Consider the following 27,391-nt stretch of genomic DNA (forward strand, 5'->3'; position numbering starts at 1 on the left):
TGGCTGATACTGAACGGCTTTTCATGTGACCTATTTTATTTATTTAGCCTATGTATATCCTCTTTGGTGAAGTGTCCAATTCTTTTTTTGCTTATGGGCTTTAGTTATTTTAGTGTTGAGATTTTAAAACAACTTTATTAAGGTATAACGTACATGTTTTAAAATTTGCCCATTTTAAGTGTGCAATTCAAGGAGTCTTAGTAAGTTGATCACCATAATCCAGTTTTAGAACATCTGCACCCCCACCAAGACCCTCATGCCTATCTATTCTTACTTCTGAGTTTTGAGGGCTCTTTATATCTACTGGGTACAAATCCCTGGTTGTATATCTGATTTGCAATCTTTTCCAAATGAAGGGGATTTTGCCCTGAGAATGAGAACGCTCCAAATGGGGGCCTGAGACATTGGCCCCAATTCTTATATTCTGAGTCCCGTACGATGTCTCCTTTTGTTTGGTTTTAATGTGGGTAAGCAACCCATTCTGGACTCACCTGCAGGTGCCGGAGGTGGTCCGGCCCTGGGGGGTGGTCCGGAGGCCTGCTCACCGCAAGCCCTGGGGCAGCGCAGTGTCGACAAGGAGGAGGCTCTGCAAGCCCCGCGCGCAGTGTAGACGCGGAGAAGGAGGCTCTGCAGGGAGCGGGGCGGGAGCGCAGGTGCCGCTCTGACGGCTCCATCTCGAAGCCTCATTTTTGTGTGTGTGTCTCTCTCCTTTCTCTTTACCGTTCATCAAGGAACATTCCAAACGTATTCGAAAGCAGCGTGGCCTAAGAACCCGCAGGTGCTCCGCGCCGACCCTCCACTATTACCAACTCAGGGCCGACACTGCTTCCGACGCCCCCTCCCCCTCCTAAACTACCGACGAAACACGAACCCCAGCATCGCACCCAATACACCAGGCGCTTACTGAACGGCGGCGTCGGAGCGCGGAGGCCTCGTTCGGAGGGCGTGTCCGCGCGCAGCTGCGGGAGGGGGTGGGGGCGCGACCCCGCGGGAGGCGGACCGAGCCCGCCCCCCGCCCCCCACCCGCCTCCTCCGCGGAGCGCAGCCCGCGAGCCTCGGGCGCCCACGCCGGCGGGAGGGGCCAGGGCCGCGCCCCGCGCCCCGCGTCCGCGTCCGCGTCCGGCTCCGAGCGGGCGGGCTGCGCCGCGAGCCGCCGGGGAGTCCGCCTCCGCCTGGCCGCGCCCGCCCCCCGCGAGCATGGGCGCCCACCCGCGCGCTGCCGTGGTCGCGGGGCTCCCGCCGCCCCGAGCGCTGCCGCTGCCTCTGCTCCTGCTCCTGCTGCTGTCGCCGCCAGGTACGGGCGCGGGGCCGGAGGGGCGAGGCTGCGGGGGGGACGGGAGGGAGGGCAGAGAAGGGGCGCAGGCCGGGCGGTGCGGGGTCGGGGAGGCTCGTCTCCCCTCCGGCCACCCCTCCCCGGGTCGTCTGGGTGCGAGCCGGGAGGGCCGTCGGTTCCGCTGTCTGCATCCCGCCCACCCCCTCGTCCTAGGAATAGATGGCGAAACTGAGGCCGGAGAGGGCTGAAGACTGGGCGGGTGTCACCGTCGGGAGAGGGGCGTCGCTTCGCGGCTGGGGGGCCGGCGCGCCCGCCTCTCCGCGCTCCCGGCGGCGCCTCCCTCCGGGTGTCGGGTCTCGGAGAGGGGCGCGTCCCGGACGAGCCTGCCCTGACCCTGCCGGAAGGCCTGCTGGCGGTCTGGGAGGGCGGCAGACACCGAGGGGCCCGGGATTTGGCTGCAAGGGGAGCCTGTCGGGAGAGCGCGGTTTCTGACCCCTGGACGCTGAGGACCCCACCACCGCTCACGCAGCTTCTGCCTGTAGCCTCTCCCGGGTGTGGGAGGGGGGAGCGGGCAAGACCCCATTTCAAGATTAACCCGACTTCCCTGAGGATTCCCCTCATCCCCCCCCACCCCCCACCCCAGTTTATCCTCAGTTCTGTAACTGGGAAGGCACACAGCTGACTCACGTGGCCTGGGGTGTGGCTAATGAACAAAGGGGGTCCCCAAGGTTTCAGAGAGGTAAGGTCTTTGATCAGGCTGTAAAGACACACTCAGCAGGAACCACGGGTCTCAGTTCAAGATCATGGGAGCCATGTAGACACCCAGTTTCTCAGAGCGTTGGTGGCCAAACGTCCGTGGGGTCCCAGGCAGATGAAGGAGAGCCCCAGACCTGGGCTGCAGAACATCTGGCCCTGGGTGACCCTGGGCGGCCCTGGCACGCAGAGTGGACTGGCCATCTCTCCATCATGGAGGTAGCAAGTGGCCGGGCCTAAGCTGGCTGCGTTTGCATCCCACCATGCCCGTAGTGACGTTGAAGGTAAGGGTGGTGCTTGAGCTCTTACGGGGTGCTAGCACTGAGAACTTCACTTAGAACAACCCTGTGAGGTGGCTGCGTTTTTCTAGGCAAAGACAGTGAGGCTCAGAGAGGTTAAACCCCTTGCCTGAGCTCACACAGCTTTCAAGTAGTTTGGCAGGATTGGCACCAGATCTTTCCAAATTCCAGCCCAGGCTTGTGACCACAGTTTCTCCCTGGAGGAGTGTGACCTCATGTGTCTTTTGGCCTCAGTTTCCCAGCCCGTAACTTGAGGGAGTGGGGCTCGTCTGGGAGTCCGGAGCTCCACAGAGTACCCCCAGCACGTGGTAAGGAGGCTGTAGGTGGGTGGTGTCCCTGGTGAGGGGAAAAGTGACCATTACTTCCTGCAGTGGCCATCGCCTCCGAGGCTGAGCACCGTCTGTTTGAGAGGCTGTTCGAAGATTACAACGAGATCATCCGACCTGTAGCCAATGTGTCTGACCCCGTCATCATCCAGTTTGAGGTGTCCATGTCTCAGCTGGTGAAGGTGGTGAGTGCTGGCACCGCAGGCCATGGCCATGGGGTGCGGGGCTTCTGGAAGAGGCTTCCCCAGAACCAGCCTCCTGTTTGAATTCACTGTGCACTTTTTATCTCTCCTTCTAGGACGAAGTAAACCAGATCATGGAGACCAACCTGTGGCTCAAACAAGTAAGTGAGCGGACCCTGGGCGCTGCTGCCCCCTGGCGGTGTCTTTTGTATTTGCTGTGCGGGACCCACAAAGAGCCCAAACAGCCAGCTTCACTCTGGTGAACCCAGATTGGGGTGACTGGCTAGTGTGTCTCTTCCTGGGCTTGGAGTCACATGCACTACTCCACGCTCCCCCTGGAAGTCAGCCCCCCAAGTCACAGATGACAGATCGCAGCTTGGAGGGAGAGACCTCCTCAGCAACACAGCAAACTAGGACAGACCTGGGCCTGGAGCGCAGCCCCTGACTTCGGGCTGGTGCCTGAGGCCACCTCCTTCCCTTCTTGCCAAAAATTTGCCCTTCAGTTCAAATCAGATGCTGTTGCTTTCTTTGGTAGAGTGGGAGCAGAGGCTCTGGATTTTCTTGTTCAGATTGAGGCCAAAGAAACAGGCTTCCACACGCCCCCCCCCCACCCCCCCACCCAGGGAGACTTTGCCCAGATCTAGGCAGATACCTCCCCGGACCAGTGTGACCCTTCGCCAGCCCACACAGCCTTTCCACACCCAGAAGGCTGGAAAGCCAGGAGGGCACGGTGCCCATTCAGCACTGTCCACAGGCTCACCTGTCTCTCCTCCCATCTCCCAGCCTCTATTCCCACACACTTCTCAGGCCCCGGTGGGACCATGGCTCCTTCCCCAGAACCCTTCAGACACCAGCCCCGCTTAACCTGGAGGTGGAAGAGGGCTGTGTCATTAGCACCCTGCTCCTGCCGGTGGGGAACACGTCTGAAAAAGCTCCCCGAGAGCTGTTTCAGGGACGTAAATGACAGCACGCACCTGGCCAGCACCAGCACTGACTGGAGGAAGCACTAGTGACCCTCACTGGTTGGTGAGGGGCTGGGCTTGCCCAGCCACGGAGGCAGTGTCTCCGGGTAGCCGGGAAGCAGCTTGCACACCCAGCCCAGTGCCATCTCCCCCACAGGCGCCCACGTGAGAAGTGGGGCTCCTGGGGTCTGCAGCGTGGAGGTGGGGGCTTCCCCAGTACAGCTGGTTTCCAGGAAGGGGACCGTGCTGTCCTTCCGCTGCCGCCTCCTCTCTCCCTGCCTGCTCCCCGCAGATTTGGAATGACTACAAGCTGAAGTGGGACCCCTCTGAGTATGATGGGGCGGAGTTCATGCGTGTCCCTGCACAGAAGATCTGGAAGCCGGACATTGTGCTGTATAACAAGTAAGGGACTGCCTGGCCTTCCTGGGACCTTTCCCAAGAGGGCTTCATTGAGATGTTAATTCCACAGGTGTTTTCTGAGCACCTGCTATAGGCCAGATGCCGGAGAGAGCCACCCTGACTCCAGGACTTTACCACACACCAGGGGACAGGCATGAACTGTGATATCCAAATGTGCAGTAACAGACCGGATAGGGGGGTGGGGGGAGGAAGGGCGGTCTGCTGCCAGGGCCCTCACTGGCACTTGCCCTTCCCTGTAGGTCAGGACCACGGACCACTTGGTTCCTCTGCCCCCGGTGACTGAGCGCGCAGTTTCAGGAAGCCTCTCCGCTGTATCTCACAGCGTCTTCCTCTGCCAGGCTCAGCCTGCCCATCATGGCGCCTCCTAAACTGGCCTCTTTCCACATTTAAGCGTTGTTATTCGGCAAACATGAAATTTAATGGATGTTTTACAGTATGTACTAGTTTGTTCTCTGGGTATTGAAAAACATCATTTTTATACCTGTGCTTTATCTCTAAGGTTATGTTTTCACCATTAAGCATTTATCAGCAGAGCACTTCCTATAGAATTAATCTGATTTTAACGATTGAAAGCATTTCCGTGTTTAGGTTTTCATGCCATATTAGTACAAACTCCTATGCTTTAACTATTAGGACTGCAGAAGCTATGTTTTTGGCTGAGTCCCACTTTCTGGTCACTGACTAAAAGAAGGGTCTTTAGCCACTCCAAAGATGGGCCGTGTTTTATTTATTGGCTTTCCAAGGAAATACATCATTCATAAATGTCTCTTTCAGGCAACTTGTATTTGTAAATTTAGTCCTCACAGAACTGGGACAAGGTAAACTCAAGTGGTTTGCAAAACATGAGCAGTCTTACCAGTCTTCTGATCCACAGGCTCTTAGGGAACTGGGCAGTGTTGAGAATTTTAGCTAAGCTAGAATTAAGAAAATGTGCAAAAATTTTAATGTCATGATTTGAATTTTTTTTAACGTTTATTTATTTTTGAGACAGAGAGAGAGAGAGAGAGAACATGAACAGGGGAGGGGCAGAGAGAGAGGGAGACACAGAATCGGAAGCAGGCTCCAGGCTCCGAGCCGTCAGCCCAGAGCCCGACGTGGGGCTCTGACTCGCGGACCGCGAGATCGTGACCTGGCTGAAGTCGGACGCTCAACCGACTGCGCCACCCAGGCGCCCCCTTTTTTTTTTTTTTTAATTTTTTTTCAACGTTTATTTATTTTTGGGACAGAGAGAGACAGAGCATGACGGGGGAGGGGCAGAGAGAGAGGGAGACACAGAATCGGAAGCAGGCTCCAGGCTCCGAGCCGTCAGCCCAGAGCCCGACGCGGGGCTCTGACTCGCGGACCGCGAGATCGTGACCTGGCTGAAGTCAGACGCTTAACCGACTGCGCCACCCAGGCGCCCCCCTTTTTTTTTTTTTTTAATTTTTTTTCAACGTTTATTTATTTTTGGGACAGAGAGAGACAGAGCATGACGGGGGAGGGGCAGAGAGAGAGGGAGACACAGAATCTGAAACAGGCTCCAGGCTCCGAGCTGTCAGCACAGAGCCCGACGCGGGGCTCTGACTCGCAGACCGCGAGATCGTGACCTGAGCTGAAGTCGGATGCCTAACCGACTGAGCCACCCAGGCGCCCCGTGTCATGATTTGAATTTTATAGCTGTCTTCTAGCCGGCAATCTTGAGTGAACAGCTGGAGGACTTTAGGCTGTGAGTTTAACGGTGCTGCGTCACAGTGAAATGATTCAAATTGAACGTGGTGAGGAGCAAATATCATAAGGAATTTCCTTTGAGTCTGAAACTGAAGATAGGTTGTAAAGAAAGTCACCCAACCCCTCCAAGTTAGAAGTCGTTTCTCGGGACTGATCCTCCGTTGAGAGTCTCTTCATGTTGACAGGAGAAACACCTTTTACGTCCTCGTGCCAAGGCTTCCCCTACGGTTTGTTTTCTCAAGTTCATTCTCTACCAGGATCCTCAGAAAGTGCTCATGGGCACAAGATGCCTTATGTTCTTACATGTTTATAATTCACTGCAGCCTTTTTAGAGAACACGTTCAGGTTGCTTAGCTGGATAGAGAAACTCCTTGGCTGAAATCTTCCTCCGTGAAAATCTTCTAAAAATGCCGACTGCTCCAGTATGAAGTGTCGCTGTCAAAATCTGATGCCAGTCAAACTGGGTGGCATTGGCAGACAAGGGGGACTCTGCCGATCAGCATGTGGGGACCACAAAGTGAACCAGCTCTGTCCTGGGCGAGCCGGGAGGCACAGTCCTGGCAGGGGGTGTTCTTTCAGCTCGGGCACCCAAAGGCTTCTTCATCTGGAAAGTCAGCTGTTTGGCTCTGTGCCACGGATGTGACACGTCTTTGCTCCAGGAAAGCTGGTTTCAAGTTCTGGGTCTTAGGGTTTGCTCTTTGGCTTTGGCTTTTCTCTCCAGAACTCCATCTTCGTGTACGTCAGAACTTCACCTACATTCTCTGTTCTTGTTGCTCAAGTTCTTGTTTCTGTTTGATGTAAAACTTGCCCTCTCTCTCTCTGGTTTCACTCCTGTGGCTGCGCTTTCTCTGGCACCTTGTTTCTTTTAGCCGTTGCTTCTAAGATGGTTTTTGACTCTTTCCTAAGGTGTCGGCTCTTGATACACCTGCTGTTGTCTGGCCAGGTTATTTAACATTTTCTGATTATGCTGCTCCTTCATGGCTTCCAGAGATCACTTAGCACTTCTTAATCTGTAATCCCAGGTAGGTTGTCACTGTCACCCGTTCTGGGCCTGTCCTGTTGGGGTCTGGCTTCTCTGCTTGTGATTCAGATACTCATCTTCACGCATTTCTTACAATACAATCTAATCCTTTTCCACTGCTCTTGTTGAAATAGGTGGCCTTTGCCAAACGTTTGGGACGGGCCCCCAGAGGGAACAGGGTGGGTGGGGGTCTCTTTTCATCAGCTTGAGGGCCCCTGGGAAGGCAGGCTTCTGGGCCCGAGCCCAGCCGCTGCTGGATGCCTGCTTCTCCAGCTTGTAACCCATATTTCTCTTCTCAGCCTGTTTCTGACCTGGTTTAACTTGGGTTCTACCCTAAGCAGCGTTTTTCTGGGCGGGTCTCAGTCCTTCCAGAAGGGAGTCTGGGCGGGGCGGGGGGGGGGGGAACCCTCGAGCCCACACCAGCCCCCGAAGGCCTTCCCTGCAGACCGCCAGTGGGCCCCACCACCTTTTTGGTTCCCTCCCCGAAACTGGAAGCTGTGAGGCCTGTGTTTCACTGTTCCCCTTGCTGAGGAGTCAACGCAGACTGAGGTCCTCTTTTCTGAGGGACAGATGCCTCTTGGTGGCTTCTGTGCCTGGGGCTCTTTCCCTGGCGGCCACCACCTCCAGCTGATCCCGCATGGTCCAGGCAGGCTGCCCTGGGGTTGCTCGCTGGACCCCACCCGCTCGTGGGAGGCTGCATGTAACCTGACTGTGACGACACGGTCACAGGCTTTTCTTTGCCGGGAACTTGGAGAATGTTCACACCACTCACCACCCTTGCCTCCCCCGAAGCTCAGTCTCCCTTAGAACGAGCCCTCAGCCGGTTGTGTGCACCCTCCCGGGCGTCTCTTTTTTTGACAGCCTCGCACATGGGCTCCTGGGCCCCTCCCACCCCCGCTGGCTCTTACTGCCGACCATCCCCTGGACACCCCAAGGGCGAGACCATGGATCTTCTGGTCATTCTTTTTAGTCCACGAGACCCACCAGGTGCCCTGTCTGTGGCTGAGGCTGTGCCGCACCCCAGGGCCCAGCGGGGTCTTGGCCTTGCCCGTCTACCAGCGGCAGAGAGCAGAGGCCCTGCGCTCTGACCTTTTGATCCCTGGTCGGTAAAGCGAGGGGCTGGACGAAGGCAGGTGCCGGCGTGGGGCTCCTGCGAAGGACTGGGTCAGTGTTTTACATCTGTGGGCCGGCCTCTGCCTCTGAAAGCAGCCTCCCTGTAAATGTCGTCACAGAAGGGGCAGGCCTGCGGGCCGCACTGAGAGGTCCCCTTCTGTCCTGACGTTTTGTTGACCCAGGACACTGTCTTCCAAGGCAGTGAGGGCTGCGTGGGCCCTCCCCACACCCCTCCCCTTACCATGTGAGGACGGAGGGCACAGCAGGACTGTCGTGAGGACCGAACACGAACAAAGCCAGCAGGGCCCCTCTGGACAAACCGGCCGACCAGACAAGAGGGAGGCGGCGGCCTGGGGTCTTAACTGGTAGCAACTGTCCTGCTCCACGGAGGCACACGAAGGGGAGGGCCAGACAGCACATGGAGGACATGGGCAGGACGCGTCCCCTCCTGTCTCCACGTGTTACTAAATCACGGCAGGAACACACGGAGATCCCTGCACGTTTGGGTCTGTCACGTGCGTCAGCTCTTCAGGCAGACGGGTGGTGGCTCCTTCTAAAGGGTCTGAACTCTATGCCGCCGGCAGAGCTGACCCAGGGACGTGTGTGGAGCCTGCCCCGGGCAAGGCCACCACTTGAGGGCCGGCTGCTCTGACTCTCAGATGCAGGACTTGGTACATCGGTCTCTGCATAAAAGGAGAGTGCGGGTATTGCAGGGAGACGAGACATGGGGAGAAACCAGGGAAAGATCAGGAAACTGAAGGCGCGGGAGCCCGTTGTGCTGGATTTGAAAGACAAGGCATCAGAAAACATGATTGTTCAACCCAAGGCGGGGCGGGGGCGGGGGGGACACAGGGTCACAGTTCGGGTCTGGTGGGAGCCCATCGGCCAGGGCTCAGCACGGTGGGAGTGGGCTCCCCACAGCTGGGCCTCACACACGTGTGTGCACGTACACAGGAGGTGCCCACGCAGAGACTGAACGAGGCTTTAATGGGATCCAAACCGCAGCAGCAGGAGGGCCAGATATCCCCAAAGGTTTCCTGCCTCGAGGACAACATTCATCTCATTTCTTTAAAGGGGGAAAAATCCCTTTCTGGCATTTGAGACGGTCTGTCGATATCAAGGCCAAGTTATATTGAAAACAAACCAGTGACATGCCAGGGGTGGGGGAAGCATGTCAGATTGTTGCAGGAATGGAGCCTCGGGCCTCAGTGTCCCCGTCAGTCAGTGGGGAGGTGAACCGGGTGACCGTGCATGGCACATGGGGCTCTCCCGTTCTGTGGTTTTATAAGCCACCACTTGCTGCCTACTGCGGGTGGTGTGAGAAGCTGGCCCGGGCGACCGCGTGGTAACGACTGTGTGTCATTTGCCACCTGTCTCTGCAGTGCTGTTGGGGACTTCCAGGTGGACGACAAGACCAAAGCTTTACTCAAGTACACAGGGGAGGTGACTTGGATGCCCCCCGCCATCTTTAAGAGCTCGTGCAAAATCGACGTGACCTACTTTCCATTTGATTACCAGAACTGCACCATGAAGTTCGGCTCCTGGTCCTACGACAAGGCAAAAATCGACCTGGTCTTGATCGGCTCTTCCATGAACCTCAAGGAGTACTGGGAGAGTGGCGAGTGGGCAGTCATCAAAGCCCCGGGCTACAAGCACGACATCAAGTACAACTGCTGTGAGGAGATCTACCCCGACATCACGTACTCGCTCTACATCCGACGCCTGCCCCTCTTCTACACCATCAACCTCATCATCCCCTGCCTGCTCATCTCCTTCCTGACCGTGCTGGTCTTCTACCTGCCGTCCGACTGCGGCGAGAAGGTGACCCTCTGCATCTCGGTCCTCCTCTCGCTGACCGTGTTTCTCCTGGTCATCACCGAGACAATCCCTTCCACCTCGCTGGTGATTCCCCTCATTGGCGAGTACCTCCTGTTCACGATGATTTTCGTGACCCTGTCCATCGTCATCACCGTCTTCGTGCTCAACGTGCACTACAGAACCCCGACCACGCACACCATGCCCGCGTGGGTGAAGACTGTTTTTCTGCACGTGCTTCCCAGGGTCATGTTCATGACCAGGCCCGCGAGCAGCGAGGGCCACACCCAGAGGCCAAGGCCCTCCTACAGTGCTGAGCTCTCAAATCTGAACTGCTTCAGCCGCACGGAGTCCAGAGGCTGCAAGGAAGGCTGTCCCTGCCAGGACGGGATGTGTGGCCACTGCCACCACCGCAGAATAAAAATCTCAAACTTCAGTGCCAACCTCCCGAGAAGCTCCAGTTCTGAGTCTGTCAACGCTGTGCTGTCCCTATCTGCTCTGTCACCGGAAATCAAAGACGCCATCCAGAGCGTCAAGTATATTGCCGAAAACATGAAAGCACAAAATGAAGCCAAAGAGGTAAGGATGTGTTATTACATCAGTTGTTTGTTCATTCGACAAACATCTGAGGTGGGTCAGGAGTCAGCAGCCTGTGCTTGGACCGGCCCCTCCATTTACCAGGTAGGGGTCCCTGGACGTGTGCCTCACTTACCGGAGCCAGTCCCCTCGTGCGCACAGTGGAACGACAGAGCCCGTCAGTGTGCCCTGGCGTTGGCCCCTGAGCTGCCAGCCGTCTGGGCCATCAGGACAGTGCCAACACACTTGGTCAGGAGATGAGCTAGAAAAGGGCACGAGACCAGCCGGTTTGACAGCTTTTACTTTCCGATTGTGTTTTTTCCTTTACTGAGGAATAAAGTGTATGCCTGTTAAGTGTACACGTCTTCACATTAGGTGTTCTCCCATGTAACCCTGAGTGCAGCAAGCACATGGGATGTGTCCCGTGCCCCTTCCCAGGCAGCAGCCCCTCCCCCTTGCTAACCACTGATCTGACTTCCTCGATTGGTTACTTTTACCTCTTCTTGAACCTCATGTAGATGGAACTCCATAGTACAGACCCTTTCACATCTGACCTCTTTCATTCAACAAAATGCCTTGAGGCTTATAATCTTCGTGGTTTTTTACTGGTGGACAGTATTCTACGCTAGGGCTGCACCACCTTCTGTTTGTTTATTCTACAGTTGTTGGACATGGGCTGTTTCTAGTTTGGGGCTATTGTGAGGAAAGCTTCCATAAATATTCTTACACGTCTTTTGGTGAACACGTATACTCATTTCCCCCGAATGCACACCTAGGGGTGGGATTGCTGGATCACTGGAGAGATGTATTTTTAACTTCAGTGGCTACTGTAAGGTTTCCGAAGTGTCTGATGCGTTGATACCCCACCCTGGGCAACGTTTGAGAGTCCACTGGCCGCACACCCTCACCCCCATGTGTGAAGTGGTACCTCATCGCTGTTTAATTAGCTTTTCCCTGTTGAGTCACGATTAGGAATCTTCTTCCTACGCTTACTGGCCATTTGTACATCTTCTTTTGTGAATTATCTAGTCAAACTCTTTTGCTCATTTATTTTCATTGGGTGAACTTAGATTTCCTCCAAAGATCTCATGCTAGAATTAATGTCAAGTATTAGGAATAGGGAAGTTTTACACTTAATAATATCAAATGTCTAGCTGCTCCCTGACCCTGTTTACCCCCAAGGTTATCAGAATCAGATCTGATAATTTTATGAGAAGTTTTGCTTTAAAATTAATTGGCTCTGCCTTCAGCTGCTTATTAGCAAAGAGCTAATTAACTGATCATTTCAGCTCCTCACACACTGTAGGTGATTACCGTTGACAGGGAATGACTGGGGCCTCTTTTATTATACCCCGAATGGCACATGAAAGTGAAGGAAACAGGAGGGAGAGAGCAACAGCTGTCTGTCCATGCACCCCACCCACCGGCACAGTTGCGGGCCCACCATGTGACTCTACAAAGGCAGAGCCTCCTGCTGAGCCTGTAATTTAGCCAACAAGTCAGGCACACCTTTAACTTCAGCTGAAGCAACCGTTGGAGCATAAGTAAATGATCCGTGAACATCTCTCGTTTGTGTAACACTGACAACGTTTGCAGGTGCTCTCTACCCCTTTCTTTATCCATCTTGAAAAGAATCATTTCAGGTAGCAAAAATTTAATAAAGATTGAGATCTAAATACTGAAGACTCCATCAAGTTATTAGAAATTAACTCTATTTCAAAAATTACTTACTAGGCACCTGACAAAGTGTTAGTTTCACGAGGGTCTAAGACCTATTGTACAAAAGGACATTTTAAAGATTGTTACTAAAAGGGAAGTCACAACCAAAGTGACAAGAAGATACATTAGTGGCAAACTGTGGCAAGTGGTTCATCTCAAGTGGCAACCACTGCTCATCTCTGGTCATCTGTCACCACAGGGGACTTGGGCCCAGTCATAGCTCTCCCATTTTTCCAGAAATAGAAATTGGCCCACAGGCCAGCATAGCGCAACCTGTCCATGCTGAGAAGACTCGAGCTGTCGGAAGAAGGTCTTCTTTGCCTGTGTTGTGTGACTGCCACGCCACCAACACGGTTTTCCAGAGAGGCTTTACCTTCCTAGGTCTACAGCTCAGCATGGCTGGTTCGCACTGTGAGTGGCCCCCAGGGACCTCACTGAAGGGCTGCTTTCCCAGGCCGCCTCCTGAGGGTGTGGGGAGCCTGTGTGTGACTACCATGGCCCTTCCGGCAGGGGAACACCATGGTGGCTGCCTGCCTTGGCTGTTCCCTTCTCCAGGCTGTTCGTGTGGGTCACTGCTTGCTCACGTTTGGCCGTATTAGTAAGAAGTTTAATTACTGTTAATACGCAAACTTGGGGTTGCACGGAAGCGCTCTTTGTTGGCGTATGTCTTTCACCCTGGGGTCGGCTCCACCATGCGAGCAGTTCTCTCAGTCTTGGAGGTGTGCCCAGGCCAGAGCCACGGTCTTCTGAGCTGACATTCTGAGATAGCTGGCTTCCTGTTGGGCTGAGACACACATGCATAGACACACACAGATACGTCTCTGCGTGTATACATCTGTACATAGGTGTGCACGTGTATCTCTACGCGCATATTTTCATTCCTTCCAGAGTCTGACTTTCGATCAGCGATTTGGGAGTTTCCATTTGTTGTAACTACTGTTTGATCAAGGCTAAATTTCTGTCATCTTATTGCATGTTTCCCGACTTATTTTTCTTCTTTGCCTCACTTCGTGCTGAGCACTGGGAAGTCTGAATTGTTTCTGCTGGCTGGAAAGCCATGTGTTCCGTTTCTGTTCTGGAAGCTGTGCCTCAGTGACTTAGACCCACATGCGAGCTCTTCCAGATCCGTCTCCTCACTCCTTTGCATCTTGCCCCTGACCCCACTGTCCTCCCCTCTGGTCTTCCTTACTGCCTGGCCACACTGGATATGACCAGAGCTTTAGTTGTGGATTTGCGGGAATACAGCTTTGGGTTTTGCCAACCCTTTCTCTAGTCTATATCATTTTCTTTTTTTTTTTTTACGTCATCTTCACTAAACCACTGACTTACCCCCCTGCCCTCCTGGCTTTCTGTCCACACCGACCCACCTTGATCCCAAGTGTTCATGGTTAAACCTTCTGAGGCCTGTAGGCTTAAAAGTGTAAAAACTCATTTTTAAGGCAGTTTAGCTGGATACAAAATTCTAGAAGTTCTTTTTCTTAAATACTTAAAAAACCCTCCTCCGTTGCCTTTTTGCTTCAGTATCACTAATGAAGTTTTAAGTTAATCTGAATGCTGTTTCTTTGCGATGAATCGATTCTATCTAGAAGCTACTGGAATTTGTAGAGAAATCCAGTGACCTCAAACACAGTGTGTTGGTGTGGATCTCTCCTAAACTGTTCGGCATCCTTAGGAGCCATTTTATCCTGAGGTTTTTCATCTTTGGTTCAGAGGGAATCGAGGTTTCCTCCGTGAAGATTTCCCATCCCCATGTCTCTCCCTGAACTGCACACGTCTGCTTCCAGCCCCCCACCTCTTCCTTCCTGCCACCCTCACCCCTCCTCACGGGTTCCTTTCTGCCAGCTGTCCCCATCCTGAGTCTTTTCCTCCACTTTTCTGTCACATTTTTACTTGGTTCTTCTGTGACATTGCTTCATGTTCCCTATGCTCTCTCTGATCTCTGGGGATATCCTCTGTAGTTTAAACCCTTAACCTGTCTGTTCTGTGAATTTCCTTCCAGGTAGTTATGTTTGTGTTCTGAGGCCTGTAAACTCACTTTTTCAGGGGCATCAGCCTTGCTGGATGGTATTTGGGGAGGCTCCACAAGGCAGGAGACCCATGTAGCCAGACTAGACTAGGCCTCCCTTCAAAGGTGCTTCCTTCCCTCCAGGTGACCTTGTCCCTCAAGGGATGTCTCTCAACCTCCCAGCTTTTCACCTCAGCCAGGCTGTCCTCACTCACACGTTACCTGCGTCTCTGGGCTGGGACCAGGCAGGGAGCAAAGAGGCAGAGCCGTAGGGGTGAGAACAGCACAGCCCAAATCTTCCCCACCCCCTCCCTGTCCCTGAGGCCCTCCTCTGGCCCCCCTAGTGGAACCCGGCCGGTGCCACAGCCTCTAACATATGGGCTCCCCTTGCTTCTGGGACATCTCTAGGGCCGGGCGAGGAGAAGGAGCCAAGAGCTTGCACTAGTTCACCGTTTTGCCTGACGCTTCTCTGTTATCATTAGTCCCAAAGTTTCCGGGCCCATATGATGCCTTCAGGACTTTCAGAGTTAGACACAAATTGTCACCCAGCTGTGTTTGTGCAGTACATTTGTGCTCACGTGGAAAACTCGAGTCCCGTCTGTGTTCACCAGGCAAAGCCGTGCAAATTGCTGTCAGAGGAAGATCTGTGGTTGGATGAGGGTCATCTTTTTTTTTTTTTTAATCAGTGTGACTATCGATAGGTACTATTCATTAAGGACTCTGTGCCAGAACATTATTTCACTTAATCCTCATCATAACCCTCTGAGCGGAGTACTGTTCTTATCTGCATTTCACAGATGGGGAAATTGAGGCAAAAAGAGGTCACGTAACTTACCCAGGTTCTCAGACGCTGCGATGAAAATCAAAGTCTACCTGCTACAGCCTTAGGAGGGTTAACTGGTAGGGGTGGGTTGGAACCACAGGTTGTGTGTTTGAGGCACTTAGAAACCAGTCTTAGGAATCCACACAAAGTACTAGCATTATAATTCTAATTTTAGCCAAATTCCTTAGTATCTTCAGGAGGACACATCTCCAGTTCATGGCAGTAAAAGAAAATCCTTGTCTCCCAGTCCCATTTCAGTGTACTTAATTAAATCACTAAATCACATGCTGCCTCTTTTTTATGTGATTATTTCTTCAAAATCAGTTGATTCATTGGTTCTCTCTTCCTCAATTCAATTACAGTTTCCTTGTCTTCCCAGTTGTCTAGGAGTGTAATTAACATACAATTCTCCTTCCTATTTCAAGCCTGAATTAGGGCTGTGTTATAGACAATTAGTCTTGCTCTTTCTACCGTCTTTTACTTTATTGTCAGCAATTATTTCTGATTTTCAGCCTGTCCTCTCACTGTTCAGAGTTCCACGATACGTTGGCCTTAGTGTTGAAGAAGATATTTGGTTAGCTGGGCAGGGCCAGGGGGCAGAGGGAGAGAGATGATGGCCTTGCCCTGCTTTACTTATTTCCTTTTGGAACAGATGTTAAATGGAAATTAGTATCTAACACTGGATAAGAACCAGCACTTTGAAGCAATAGTAAACGATGGTTGGATTGTATTAGTTACTCTAACAAAGTCCAGGAGTCCACAAGTCAAGTAACTGGTTTTCCTAACTTTATAAATTAGAATTCAGTTTAGAAAAAAATAGGCTATGTATACATGAAGACATTTCTGGTTGTTTCATTTTTTGTTTATTTTTAAGTAAGCTGTATGCCCAACTCAGGGCTTGAACTCACAGCCCTGAGATCAAGAGCTGTTACACCCTACCGCCTGAGCCAGCCAGGCGCCCCAAGAAATTTCTGATTCAAAACAGACCGAATGTGAATATTTTATACCTGCCTCTTGTAATGCATAAAGGGGGACTTGAGAACAGTGTTTCCTCAGACTCCATTAGGAAACAGGGCTTCTTGCAGAATGGCTTCTGCTGCCGCGACATATTTATTCGGTATTCAGTTCTGAAAATGTGTCCACTCTGCCCTTCCCTTCCTGCTTTACGTTTTCCTCTTTCACAATTTTTGTTTTTGTTTTTGTTTTCCAGATTCAAGATGATTGGAAGTATGTCGCCATGGTTATTGATCGAATTTTTCTGTGGGTTTTCATCCTGGTGTGCATTCTAGGGACAGCAGGATTGTTTCTGCAACCTTTGATGGCAAGGGATGACGCTTAAGCACCAAACTGTGTTTGCCAGAGGCTTCCTGGCATGCAGAGGGGGACTCGTTTGTTTTTATTGTGTAAAATACACTTGACCGTAAAATGTACCATCTTCACCGTGTTCAGGCCCACAGCTTGGTGGTGTTAGTCATCGTTGTGCAGCCGCCACCGCCATCTCCAGGACTCTTCGTCTTGTAAGACCGCATCTCCGCACCCACTGAACACTAACTCCCTGTCCCCTCTCCCCCTGAAACCCACATTATACTGTTTTGACTACTTTAAGTACCTCATATAAGCAGAAGTGCACACTATTTGTCTTTCTGTGATCGGCCAGTTTCATTCAGCGTCATGTCCTCGGGGCTCACCCATGTTGGAGCAGACGTCAGAATCTCCTTTCTTTTTAAGGCTCAGCCGTGTTCCATCGCACGTCTATTCATGTTGCTTATCCGCTCATCTGGCAGGGGACACTGGGGCGGCCCCCACGTTTTGGCTGTTACAGATACGTGTGCATCCATGTTCACAGCAACATTATCTGTTTGAGACCCTGCTCTCGATTCATTAGGATATATGCCCAGAGGCGGAATTGTTGGGTCCTGTAGTAATTCTATTTTCAACTTTCTGAGGAACAACCATACTGTTTTCCAGGATGGCTGCACCAGTTTGCATTCCCACAGGGGCTCCAATTCTCCGCATCCTCACCAACATATGTATTCTGTTTTTTTTTTTTTTTATAATAGTCATCCTAACGGGTGTGAGGTGGTATCTCATTGTGGTTTTGATGTGCATTTATGTAACGATTAGTGATGCGAAGCATCTTCTCCTGTGCTTATTGGCCGTTTGTGTGTCTCTTTGGAGAGGTGTCTGTTCAGGTCCTTTTCCACTTTTTTTTTTTTTTTTTTTAAGTTTATTTTAAAGAGCACAAGCAGGTGAGGGGCAGAGAGGGAGGAGACAGGATTTGAAGCCAGCTCTGCGCTGACAGCAGAGAGCTCAATGCGGGGGCTCAAACTCACAAGCCAAGCTATTGAGATCACGACCTGAGCTGAAGTCAGACGCTCAACTGACTGAACCACCCAGGCGCCCTTTCTTTTCCACTTCTCAATTGGGTTGATTGTGGTTTTTAGTTAAGTTTTAGGAGTTCTCTATATGTTCCAGATATTAATCTCCTATCAGAAACAAGATTTGCAAATATTTTCTCCCACTCTCTGGGGTGCCTTTTCACTCTGTTGATAGTGTCTTCTGATGCACAAAATTTTTAACTTTTCATTAAGTCCAGTTTATCAACTTTTTGTTAGCTGTGTTCTTCTGTGTCATATCCGAGAAATCACTACCAAATCCAGTCTTGTAAAGAATCTGTCCTGTTTTCTTCCAGGAGTTTTACTGCTTAACTCTTACATTTAGGCTCTTTCTCACACTTTCTATCATCAAGCTACTGGCACTGTTTTTAGCATTTCAAGGTTTACTTATTTATCCAGTTGTCTTGGTTTTTATCAAAAGAGATTCGTGCAAGAAAAAAGTCAAGAGTATTTATTATAGATAACTGAACATTTAACCAGCCTTTTTGGTAAGGTAGAGAAACATCAAAATATAGTTCTGCAGTGTGAAGTAATATACTCTACTAAAGAATATGTAAATATGGGCTAAATATGAAAACGGTTTCCCCTTTGTGCTGGTTGAGGCATAATTGGACAGGAAAACTTGCTGCTCACAAATGTGGAAATCCATCTGGTTCAGTATCACAACAGATTTCCCAAGGGTTTTCTTACTTGGCCTGTGATCTCCTTGAAGTTTTGTACCATTTCAGCAATGCCCTACCTACTACCATTTCCTCCCATGTTCACTCCTTGTCCCACTCCTTGTTCATCGTTGGTTTCCAAGAGTCTGAGGGCCATGCCTCCTTCACAGAACGCCTCAGCCTTTATCTCGCATCATCCTAAGGAACTATGCTATGAAAAGGTATGCCCAGTCACACATCCATTGCTAGTAAACCGTTGGAGCAGCATTTCTCAACCTTGGCACTATTGGCATTTGTGGCCAGATAACTCTGTGCTGGAGGGACATTGTAGGATTTTTAGCCTCCATCTGGCCTCTACCCACTAGATGCCAAGAACATACCCCCGGGTCCCTTGCCAGTTATAACAACCAAAAATGCCTCCAAAAATTAAGTGGTCCCTCAAGCACAAAACTGTGCCCGATTGAGAACCACTGCTGTAGACAGATTATTAAGAAGACAGTATTCCAGTATGGAGTACTGCAGTCCTGAATCTGAATAGGTAGGAGATGAGGGTTTGCAGAGACCATTTTAATCTTCTCACTAGTCATTTTGATGTTTTGGCTTTGCGAAAATAAAACTGACAAAATCGCAGCCAACTGTGACTCATGTTTTGGTAAGTCAAAGGAAGATTTCTACAAAATTTACTCACCTATAGAAATTTTAAGTAACAGTAACAGAGGCAGAAGAAGAATCAGGGATATATACGTGCTAAGAGATCGAACAGGCATTTAAACTCACCAAACCAGACTTTCACTCATTAAATGACATTAAACATGTACCTACAATAAAATACAAATGAGACAGGATCCCCTCTGCCTTCCAAAGAGTGTTGACCTGACCTTAGATGGGTTACTTACTATAAATAAGGCATTTGTTCTCTCAAGGGCTAAGAGTTCCAGATAAAATGCAGAGCTTCAACAGTGTTTTATTCCTGATCGTAGCTGAATCAGGGCATTCAGAGATGGAATCTCACTTGTTTACCTGTGACGCGTGCCACTACGGTCCTGAATGAGCAGTAATCGGTGAGACTGCACCATACCTAGAGGCCCTGCAACTCTATGGCTCCAGTACTGTGACTGCTGGAAAGAAGGAGACGGAACTATATGTGACAGCCATGTGACAATGAGCTTCCACCTAATTAGAAACCATCTTTAATCTTGGAAGATGGTTTTTCACAGTATGATTTGGTGGCATCCATGGACGTGTTTTTAAAATGGGATTCACTTAATTGTAGAGGACGCCTTCTAAGATGAAGGGTACAGAAATGCTACGGTTTATATAGAAGATGGTTAATTGTGGAAAATGTGGATAAGGGGGTTGAAATTAATGTTAAGAAGATACTAGTGCATGTCCACAAGTTACCTATTGTGTGATTTTACAATTGAAGGTAAGCTACAAAAACAGTTAATACAATAATTGTTCAGTTTAAGCATCTAAGAAATAAAGTAAGCTTTAAAGGAATTCCCATTTTTCATTCTTTACAATGTTGGTTATAGAAAAGCAGCATCACATTAAATTGTTATCATACCAAGGAGTTAGCTTATTTAACATAGCAGTATAATATTATGCTAGAGATTAGCTGTTACTCCGTAGATACAGGACAGAAAGAAAGAAATTTAAAATGTGTACCTTTACCAAACGCAGAAAAAGTCCTGAAATCAGTCTTCAAATACAACAGGAACTTTCCAATACAATCAAAAGATGAGCTTCACGTTGATTACGAATTGGTACTGTTTGCCAGGACACCAACATTAGGTTTTCACTAGTACAGTTCAGATAACATTTTGCTGCTATTTTTAGCTCAAATGCTGAGTCAGCTATCACTTCAGTCATGCAGGTAAAATGTTCTCAGGGCAGTCTATTAAGATAAACCAAAGTTAGCAACTGTTAATCTGACAAAGCTTGCTTCAAATTTTAAACACAATTTACATTTTCTAATTTTAAGGGTGCCAGAGGCATAGGTGCCTTTGGTAACTAAATTCCTACGATGACACCACTACGGAAGGATCACTTATTTGCATCTCCAATATGAACCGGTACTATTATATTTGCCCACTTATAAATAACAGGAACGAAAAGCCCAAGAGATCCAACAATTGAAACCAGAAGAAAAGTCCATAGAAACATCCGATCAAGCACCTGTGCTATGAATTTCCAATCTTCAACCACCTGTTGCAATAAAAAAAAAAAAAACATTTTAAATACATAATTTAAAATTGTGTAATTACTTTAAGATATTACACACTGAGTCAGAGGCCAGATCACTTTCTGCCTCCCGCTACGGCCTCACAACGTAAGTGACCTTGTACTCAGAGCTCAGGGACAGACACTCCCCTGACAATCTAGAACATAGAGCCTCCCCAAGCTTTCAGAGATGCTACACAATCTATTAATGTACTTCTTGACTTGTAATATATTACAAGTGACATTTTTTATAGACTTTTAATAAAATTAGAATATTTATACTACTTGGATATTTTATAATAAACTAAAAAAATCACTTTTATTCATATTACATACAGTTATTTCTGTCATTTTTTCTTGTCCAGCAGTGCTTACTTATTTTAATTTCTAAAGAGAATCCAGCCTGGGATTAATCTCAAGCCAAATTAACAACTGGTTCAGAATGATTAGAGGGCACCTGGGTGGCTCAGTCGGTTAAGTGTCCGACTCTTGATTTCGGCTCATGATCTCACAGTTCATGAAATCTGACAGTGGAAAGCCTGCTTGGGATTCTCTCTCTCTCTCCCCCCCAAAATAAATAAACTTTAAAAAAAAAAAAGGATAATATGCATTGGCTATTAATCTTCTCACCCCACAATGTGCATTATTTAGTTTTGGATTCCCCAGGGGCTATTTTAATCTAAGCTCACGAATTCAGATCTGCTGGTTGGACCTCATTTCAACCCCCGTTTTGCAGCCTAAGCAGGGAGCTAGCTCAGCAGTTCCAAGTGACCTCAAAGAAAGGGCAGGCTGAGACAGGCCCCTGAACACCAGAGGCTCCCCTCACAGGGCCTTCCCTGGCCCCTGCCTTCACAGTGCACGAGGTCCCCCACAAGAACTCTGCCCCCTCAGCTATGAGAGAATGTGGACTTTAGGTAGCTGTCAACACTCTACTGCTTTTCTAAGTACCCCCCCCGAAGACAAATACCATTTACTGGCCCTAGGGGGATGAGCCCTGGCCCTTCTGCACAATACTTTGCAGACATTTATTAATCCAGATATTATATAATCCAGATCATTATTTAACTAATATCTATATTTTAAAGACTCCATCGATAGCTTCAGAACTTATATACTAATCATACTACCATGAAATAGAAATTTTACAAATCCACACATTTAAAGTCTTTCAGAAATCTGTTATATGTTCTTTCTGTGAGGAGGACTGTAATTTTACCAGATTCACTTTGCTTCCCAAACCTGCTAGAAATTTTTCCATTTAAAAAAGGTTTGGAAATGAGAATTCATACAATTGTAATGGGGACTATTCAAAGCAAATTCAATTATGAAAATACTACTATAGTTCTAGCTTTAAAAATATCACACAGTAGGGGGCATGTGGGTGGCTCAGTGGGTTAAGCCTCAAACTTCAGCTCAAGTCATGACCTCACAGTTCATGGGTTCAAGCCCCGTGTTGGGCTCTGTGCTGACAGCTCAGAGCCTGCTTCAGATCCTCTGTCCCATTCTCTCTCTGTCCCTCCCTGCTCTCTCTCTCACACTCTCAAAAATAAACATTTTAAAAAATTTTTAATAAAAATATAACACAATAGAAATATAGTGACAAGATTAAAATTTGACATGTTTTGAAAGAAAATTTAACATCACATTAGTAAAATGTATTCATGTTCAATTCTTACATTGTAAATATTGATCTTAAGCCAATGAGAGTTATTTTTCTATAATAAAGTTTTAAGCAAATTTTTGGTTTTAAGCAAATTAAGCATATTACTAAGCACTATTTCTAACTTTCACATGAACGCTTTGACATATGATATATAACATCCAAGAATATCTTACTGCTTTCAATTTCACTGACATTCTCTTATAAATGAACAAGAAAAAGACATATTCTAGAAAAAATACCTTGGCTGAAATTTATAGAGCCTACATTAGGCTCATTTTTTAAAAAATAAAATAGCTTTTGATAAATTATAATGCCCATTGTGCCTACAGATTACAACAGAATTCAGAAACAAAGTTACAGAAGATAGAATTAAAATAATAATGTCAGAGTCAAAAAAACAAATGGCAGTGTTACTACTCTTTAGAATAGAGTAACAACAGTCGGCACAAGGCAAAGTTGCTAAGGGGAATGGAGAGGTGAGATCTGCATAGATGCCCACTGGCAGATGTTTTAACTGAAACAAATTTTGGTAAAGATCTTCCACCGAACAATGTGTCAGCATTTCTGGCCCTCAACCTACACTGAGTCTCAAGGACCATGCTGATTACTCCCAAACTCAGAATGGAAGCGGATGAGCATTTGTAAACACAACGTGTCACAAACCTCACGGACGTCATTCTCCTTCATGACGTGTCTTGTAATGTAGCGGATGGAATCAAGCGCAGCTTCCAATGTGTTTCTAGAAGACTCTGGTCTACCACCGCCCTCAGTTTCCTCTTTCTGAGCAAAGTACCTGTCTACGTGACTCCTCATGCACAGCAGTTTGGGAAGCTTGTGGAGAAATACCTTGCGGACCCAAGGTGCCATTGCATTGTGTGTTGAGGAAGAACGATGATGGATATTGATAGCGAAGACAGTCACCATGATTGACAGCGTCACAAAAATCATGGTGAACACCAGATACTCTCCAATCAGAGGTATTACTTTGGAAGACGAGGGTATGATCTCTTCAATAACCAGAAGGAAGACAGTCAGAGAGACCAGGACTGACGTGCAGAGACTGAGCTTCTCACCTTCGTTTGAGGGGAGATAGAAGACAAGCACGGTTAAAAACGAGAGCCCGATACAGGGTATAATAAGGAACAAGGTGTAAAAGAGAGGCAGACGCTTAATTACAAATGAGTAGGTGACATAAGGGTACCAGCAGGAGCCATCCGTTCTGTTTCCTTTGCTTCCCGTTGCACTCACAATCTCCCATTCTCCATTGTCAAAAAAATCTCTCTTGTCCACGTCTTGGTCCTCTAAAATTATATCAACCTGTGATCCATCGTAAGTCCAAGAACCAAATTTCATGGAGCAGTTTTGGAGATCGAATGGGAAAAACGTGACATCTATGGTGCAAGAACTTTTGTAGTTTGCCGGTGGAGTCCAGGTGACAGTGCCATCATACCTGATGACCGCTTTCGTGCTGGCCCCTTCAAAACGTCCATCTGCACTGAAATAAACACATGCACGTAACAATACAGAGACTACACAACGCAGGCCTTCACAAGCCTGAGATGAGAGAAAGTCGACACCATGGCGTGAGATACTTTTTAAACTATTATGCTTGAGATATACCTGCTATGTGTAGGGGACTCTGTTTTAGGGACATCTTATGTAAATATCCGACTTTACTAGAACTGAACTCCTTCCACATCTACTCCAGGACTGATAGTCGATCTCTATTTCACAGAATCCTGAGATTTTAGAGGCTGAAAGATTTCCCTTTACATACAAAATATAATTAGGCTACTGAAACAATAAAATATTGGCCAGAACCCGAATCCACATTTCTAGGCTCTCCACACAGTGCTCTTCTCCTCCATCACAAATACTGGACAGTTACTACAGGGGCAGGAAGGAACATTAGCTCTAAGCTGTGCCTCTCGAGTTCTGCCACCATGTGAGCTCCTATACTGGAAAAGTCTAGTAGGAACATAAGATTTCTATAAAATACTGTTTTTTATCTTAAAACTCATGTGACTTTTGCACACTACTCTTTTATACACTCATGTTTATGTAAAAATGTTTTTCAGAGACTGGGGCGCCTCAATGGCTCAAGTCAGTTAAGCGTTGGGCTCTTGATTTCAGCTCAGGTCAGGATCTCCCAACGCGCAAGTTCAAGCCCTGCATCAGGCTCTGCACTGACAGTGCAAAGCCTGCTTGGAGATTCTCTCTCTCCCTCTCTCTCTGCCCCTGCCCCACTCACATGTGTGCGCTCTCTCAAAATTAATAAATAAACTTAAAAAAAAAAAAATGTTTACTACGACCTAGAGTAAAATGGTGCTCTGGGAAGCTATATCCTGCTACCTTATAGTTTTGTTTCCTCTTTACCTATTGAGAAACATGGAGGAAAAAGGTGTTTAGAGACTAATATTTTTCACACAGCATTTGCTCTGTCTTCATGCCAAATGCCTGCTTGCAAATAATACAAAATGCTTTAGGATAAGCACAAATTCCCAAGATTTACCCTGGGTTTGTCCTAGAAAAAAATGAAACTCACACCCAGAATCATCCTTTCCCCAAGTTAAAAACCATCCTCAAAGTACACCTAGGTAGGGTGCCTATAAAGATGAGTTCACTCAACATTCCTCATCATGGGATAATCTAATACAGTATTTAAGCAAAATTAGAAGGACGCACATTTGAACATAAAGTATGACTTCAACTATTTTTTAAACACCCCCAAAATCTTGAAGGCAATCTGCCAAATATATAGTCTATTAAATAGGAGGATAAATAGGGATGTCGGCCCGCCCTAGTGTGAACCCCACCCCGCCACATGCAAACTGTGCGACCTTGGACAAGGTTATAATGCCCTCACCTGTTGGACAAGGTTATAATGCCCTCACCCGTTTCCTCATCTGTCAGAAATGCCATTTTAAAGGTACTGTTGGGAATCAAATGAATAAAGCAGAAAGGTACCGCCCATGCAGCCAGGCACAGAGTAAGTTCTATGTGTGAGCTCGTGCAAATGGCTGCCTCTAATGCTGGAATGAATAATGGGACTGATTATAGGTGACACCCCTCCCCCAATTTTACACCTTTCTAGACTTCCCAAATGTTTTACACGTTTTGGAAAGCAAAGAACACTTTTATGATCAGGAAACAAGACACCAAAAACAGGAGAGGACCCAAAGAACCTATTTGGAGGTTCACAACAGAACACAGATCAAGTCTTTTGATTTTATACGTAAACAATTTTCAGAAGGAAGAAAAATTACTAGTGGCTAATATACAAGCATTTTCTTTTGAAAACATAAAGTAATATTTAGTAAATAAAAACTTACTTATCAAACAAAACAATGTCTGGGGTCCAGAGAGAGTCCGAAGGGACACGTATAACTTTTATTCCGCCATAGTCGCCAGGGCGCCATCTTAACTTTACATCTATCCACTCCTGCAGAGCAAAGACAACAGGCTCAGTTTCGATGAAATTGATAGTCATAAGTCATAAAAACTATACTCTTTATGCCAAGTCCAGAAATCCTAGACATAAAATCATCTCTACTCGCCACAGAGAAAATTCACCTCCAAGTCCTTCTTAAGAGTACAGAAGCATAGCCCTGCCCCCGTGTGGTGACTCCAGCCCCGGTCCTCCTGAGACACAGGTGTGCGCCGTGGGGGTGTTCATAGCTCTGTTCAGCACCTCCTCTCACACCAACTGGCCACACCCAGGAGCCGAAGCCATGGGCATCTAAGGTCCCGGTTTAAGGCCTTAAACCTTTTCCATTGTCTTTTCCAGGTGCATTGTCATTGGCTGGACTGGTGCATGCCAGGGGAATTGGATTTATTACATAGTCCACATTTAAACACCTTGTCCACGCTCCACATAGTGACAATTCTGTGATCACGTCAAGTTAGGACTCGCACACCAAGAAAAGCATACAAGCCTTGTAGGAGTTAGAGTCAGGGAACTGGTAGCAGGTACTAAAATTAGGGATGATAAAGAAAGAGCAAAGGGAAGCACATAACAGCAGCTGAGGACAAAGCTATGATGGCATCGAAGAAAAAGCAGTCTCTTCTAAAAAGGGGCTACGTATGTAAAACTAATTCATCGCCCATTCCCATCAGCTCCAAGTAAACACCACAATCCTCACAGAGGCCTAGATGCTCGCTACACCGCTGGCTTGCCACTGCTTCTCTGACCTCATCTACACACCCCTGCTCACCTCTACCCACACCGAATGTGTTCTTCTCCAAGCCTGTCTACTTCCGAGGTACTGTAACAGCTTACCTGTTCCTCTTCCCCAACTCGAATGAAGTTCTTGCCAGCCGGGACTTCTGTCCGTTTTGTTGCCTGTTTCCCCAGTGCCCAGAACAGCGTCTGGCAGACGGCAGCCACTCCAGCATTGCCTGAACGAATACGAGAACCCCACCCACCCTCAACCCTCTGCATCCTGCCAATCCACCAAGACCACATGCTCGTGTTTCTTTACGCTGCAAACCCTACAGGCACAACAGCACCCGTGATCAGTCAGGTGCCTTCTGAGCTTCATACACACCTGTTTCAACCAGACATTCGTTGTCATTAACTGATTTTTCTCATCCTGTGAAACGAAAATTTAAATAAGGCTGATTATTTCAAGGACAGAAGCAATACTTCTTCAAATACGAATTTTCACAGTTTTACACAAACATGCCTGTCCACATAGTACCTATATCCTGTTCATTGGTGCAGCTCTCTGGAAACGCAGGATCATTTTTCCAGCCTAATTTCACATTATCCCTTTCCAGATGCTCTGAATTTCAGCTGAACCGCCCTGCAGTACACCGCTGGCATTAGATCTAACATTCATACACTCCTACTCTACATCCTGAAATCTAAGATACAATCTAAGAAACAAGCGCGCACATTAGTTTATGTACTTGGCACTAAGAAAGGAAAAGGCTGACAATGAATTTTAAGTTGCCATTAATTATAATACACATCTTGATTTCAGAAGTGCTGAAATGTGGAAGAGTGTGCACATCAGAATGAGAGATACACTGTTTCTGTGCCTTCCTGCAGGACTGTAACTTGCAGTTATGTTCCTCTGCTGAGGCAGGGATTTGAATCTCTGAGGAGCTGCTATGTAGAAAAAAAATACTGGGGCCACTGTCCGGAGTGGCAGCTTCATAAGCTTTCACAGCCTGCTTTTCTAGAAAACTGGGGTCTTTGATATTTGCTACTTACACCTTTCTGCCATTGTATCTTTGCTAAGACCAGTTTTTCACTGAATTCTCAAGGCCTAATTAAAGAGACAGCTCAGGACGCCTGGGGGGCTCAGTCGGTTAAGCGTCTGACTTCGGCTTAGGTCATGATCTCACGGTTCGTGGGTTCGAGCCCCGCGTCGGGCTCTGTGCTGACGGCTCAGAGCCTGGAGCCTGCTTCAGACTCTGTGTCTCCCCTCTCTCTCTGCCCCTCCCCCACT

General features: G+C 48.3%; 2 protein-coding genes and 1 long non-coding RNA gene across 3 annotated transcripts; 2 read left to right on the forward strand and 1 right to left on the reverse strand.

Moving 5' to 3' along the window:
• Positions 1-1,949: 1,949 nt before the first annotated feature.
• On the forward strand, positions 1,950-16,958 carry CHRNA3 (cholinergic receptor nicotinic alpha 3 subunit). Its single transcript, XM_030317182.1, has 5 exons — positions 1,950-2,836; positions 2,950-2,994; positions 4,088-4,197; positions 9,439-10,450; positions 16,205-16,958. Exons 1-5 carry the CDS (start codon positions 2,816-2,818, stop codon positions 16,331-16,333), a joined length of 1,317 nt encoding a protein of 438 aa, XP_030173042.1. The 5' UTR covers positions 1,950-2,815; the 3' UTR covers positions 16,334-16,958.
• On the forward strand, positions 4,206-4,651 carry LOC115515386. Its single transcript, XR_003969237.1, has 2 exons — positions 4,206-4,368; positions 4,455-4,651. It is a non-coding gene; the product is annotated as an uncharacterized LOC115515386 (long non-coding RNA).
• A 2,707-nt stretch (positions 16,959-19,665) lies between the features above and the next one.
• Positions 19,666-26,527, reverse strand: CHRNA5 (cholinergic receptor nicotinic alpha 5 subunit). Its single transcript, XM_032593540.1, has 4 exons — positions 26,483-26,527; positions 25,268-25,377; positions 22,599-23,430; positions 19,666-20,257 (listed from the first exon to the last, which is right to left on the reverse strand). The coding sequence occupies exons 1-4, from the start codon at positions 26,507-26,509 to the stop codon at positions 20,096-20,098; spliced, it is 1,131 nt and encodes a 376-aa protein (XP_032449431.1). The 5' UTR covers positions 26,510-26,527; the 3' UTR covers positions 19,666-20,095.
• Positions 26,528-27,391: the final 864 nt, after the last annotated feature.

The sequence above is a fragment of the Lynx canadensis genome, chromosome B3 (assembly GCF_007474595.2).
Source record: "Lynx canadensis isolate LIC74 chromosome B3, mLynCan4.pri.v2, whole genome shotgun sequence".
NCBI classification, from domain to species: Eukaryota; Metazoa; Chordata; class Mammalia; order Carnivora; family Felidae; genus Lynx; species Lynx canadensis.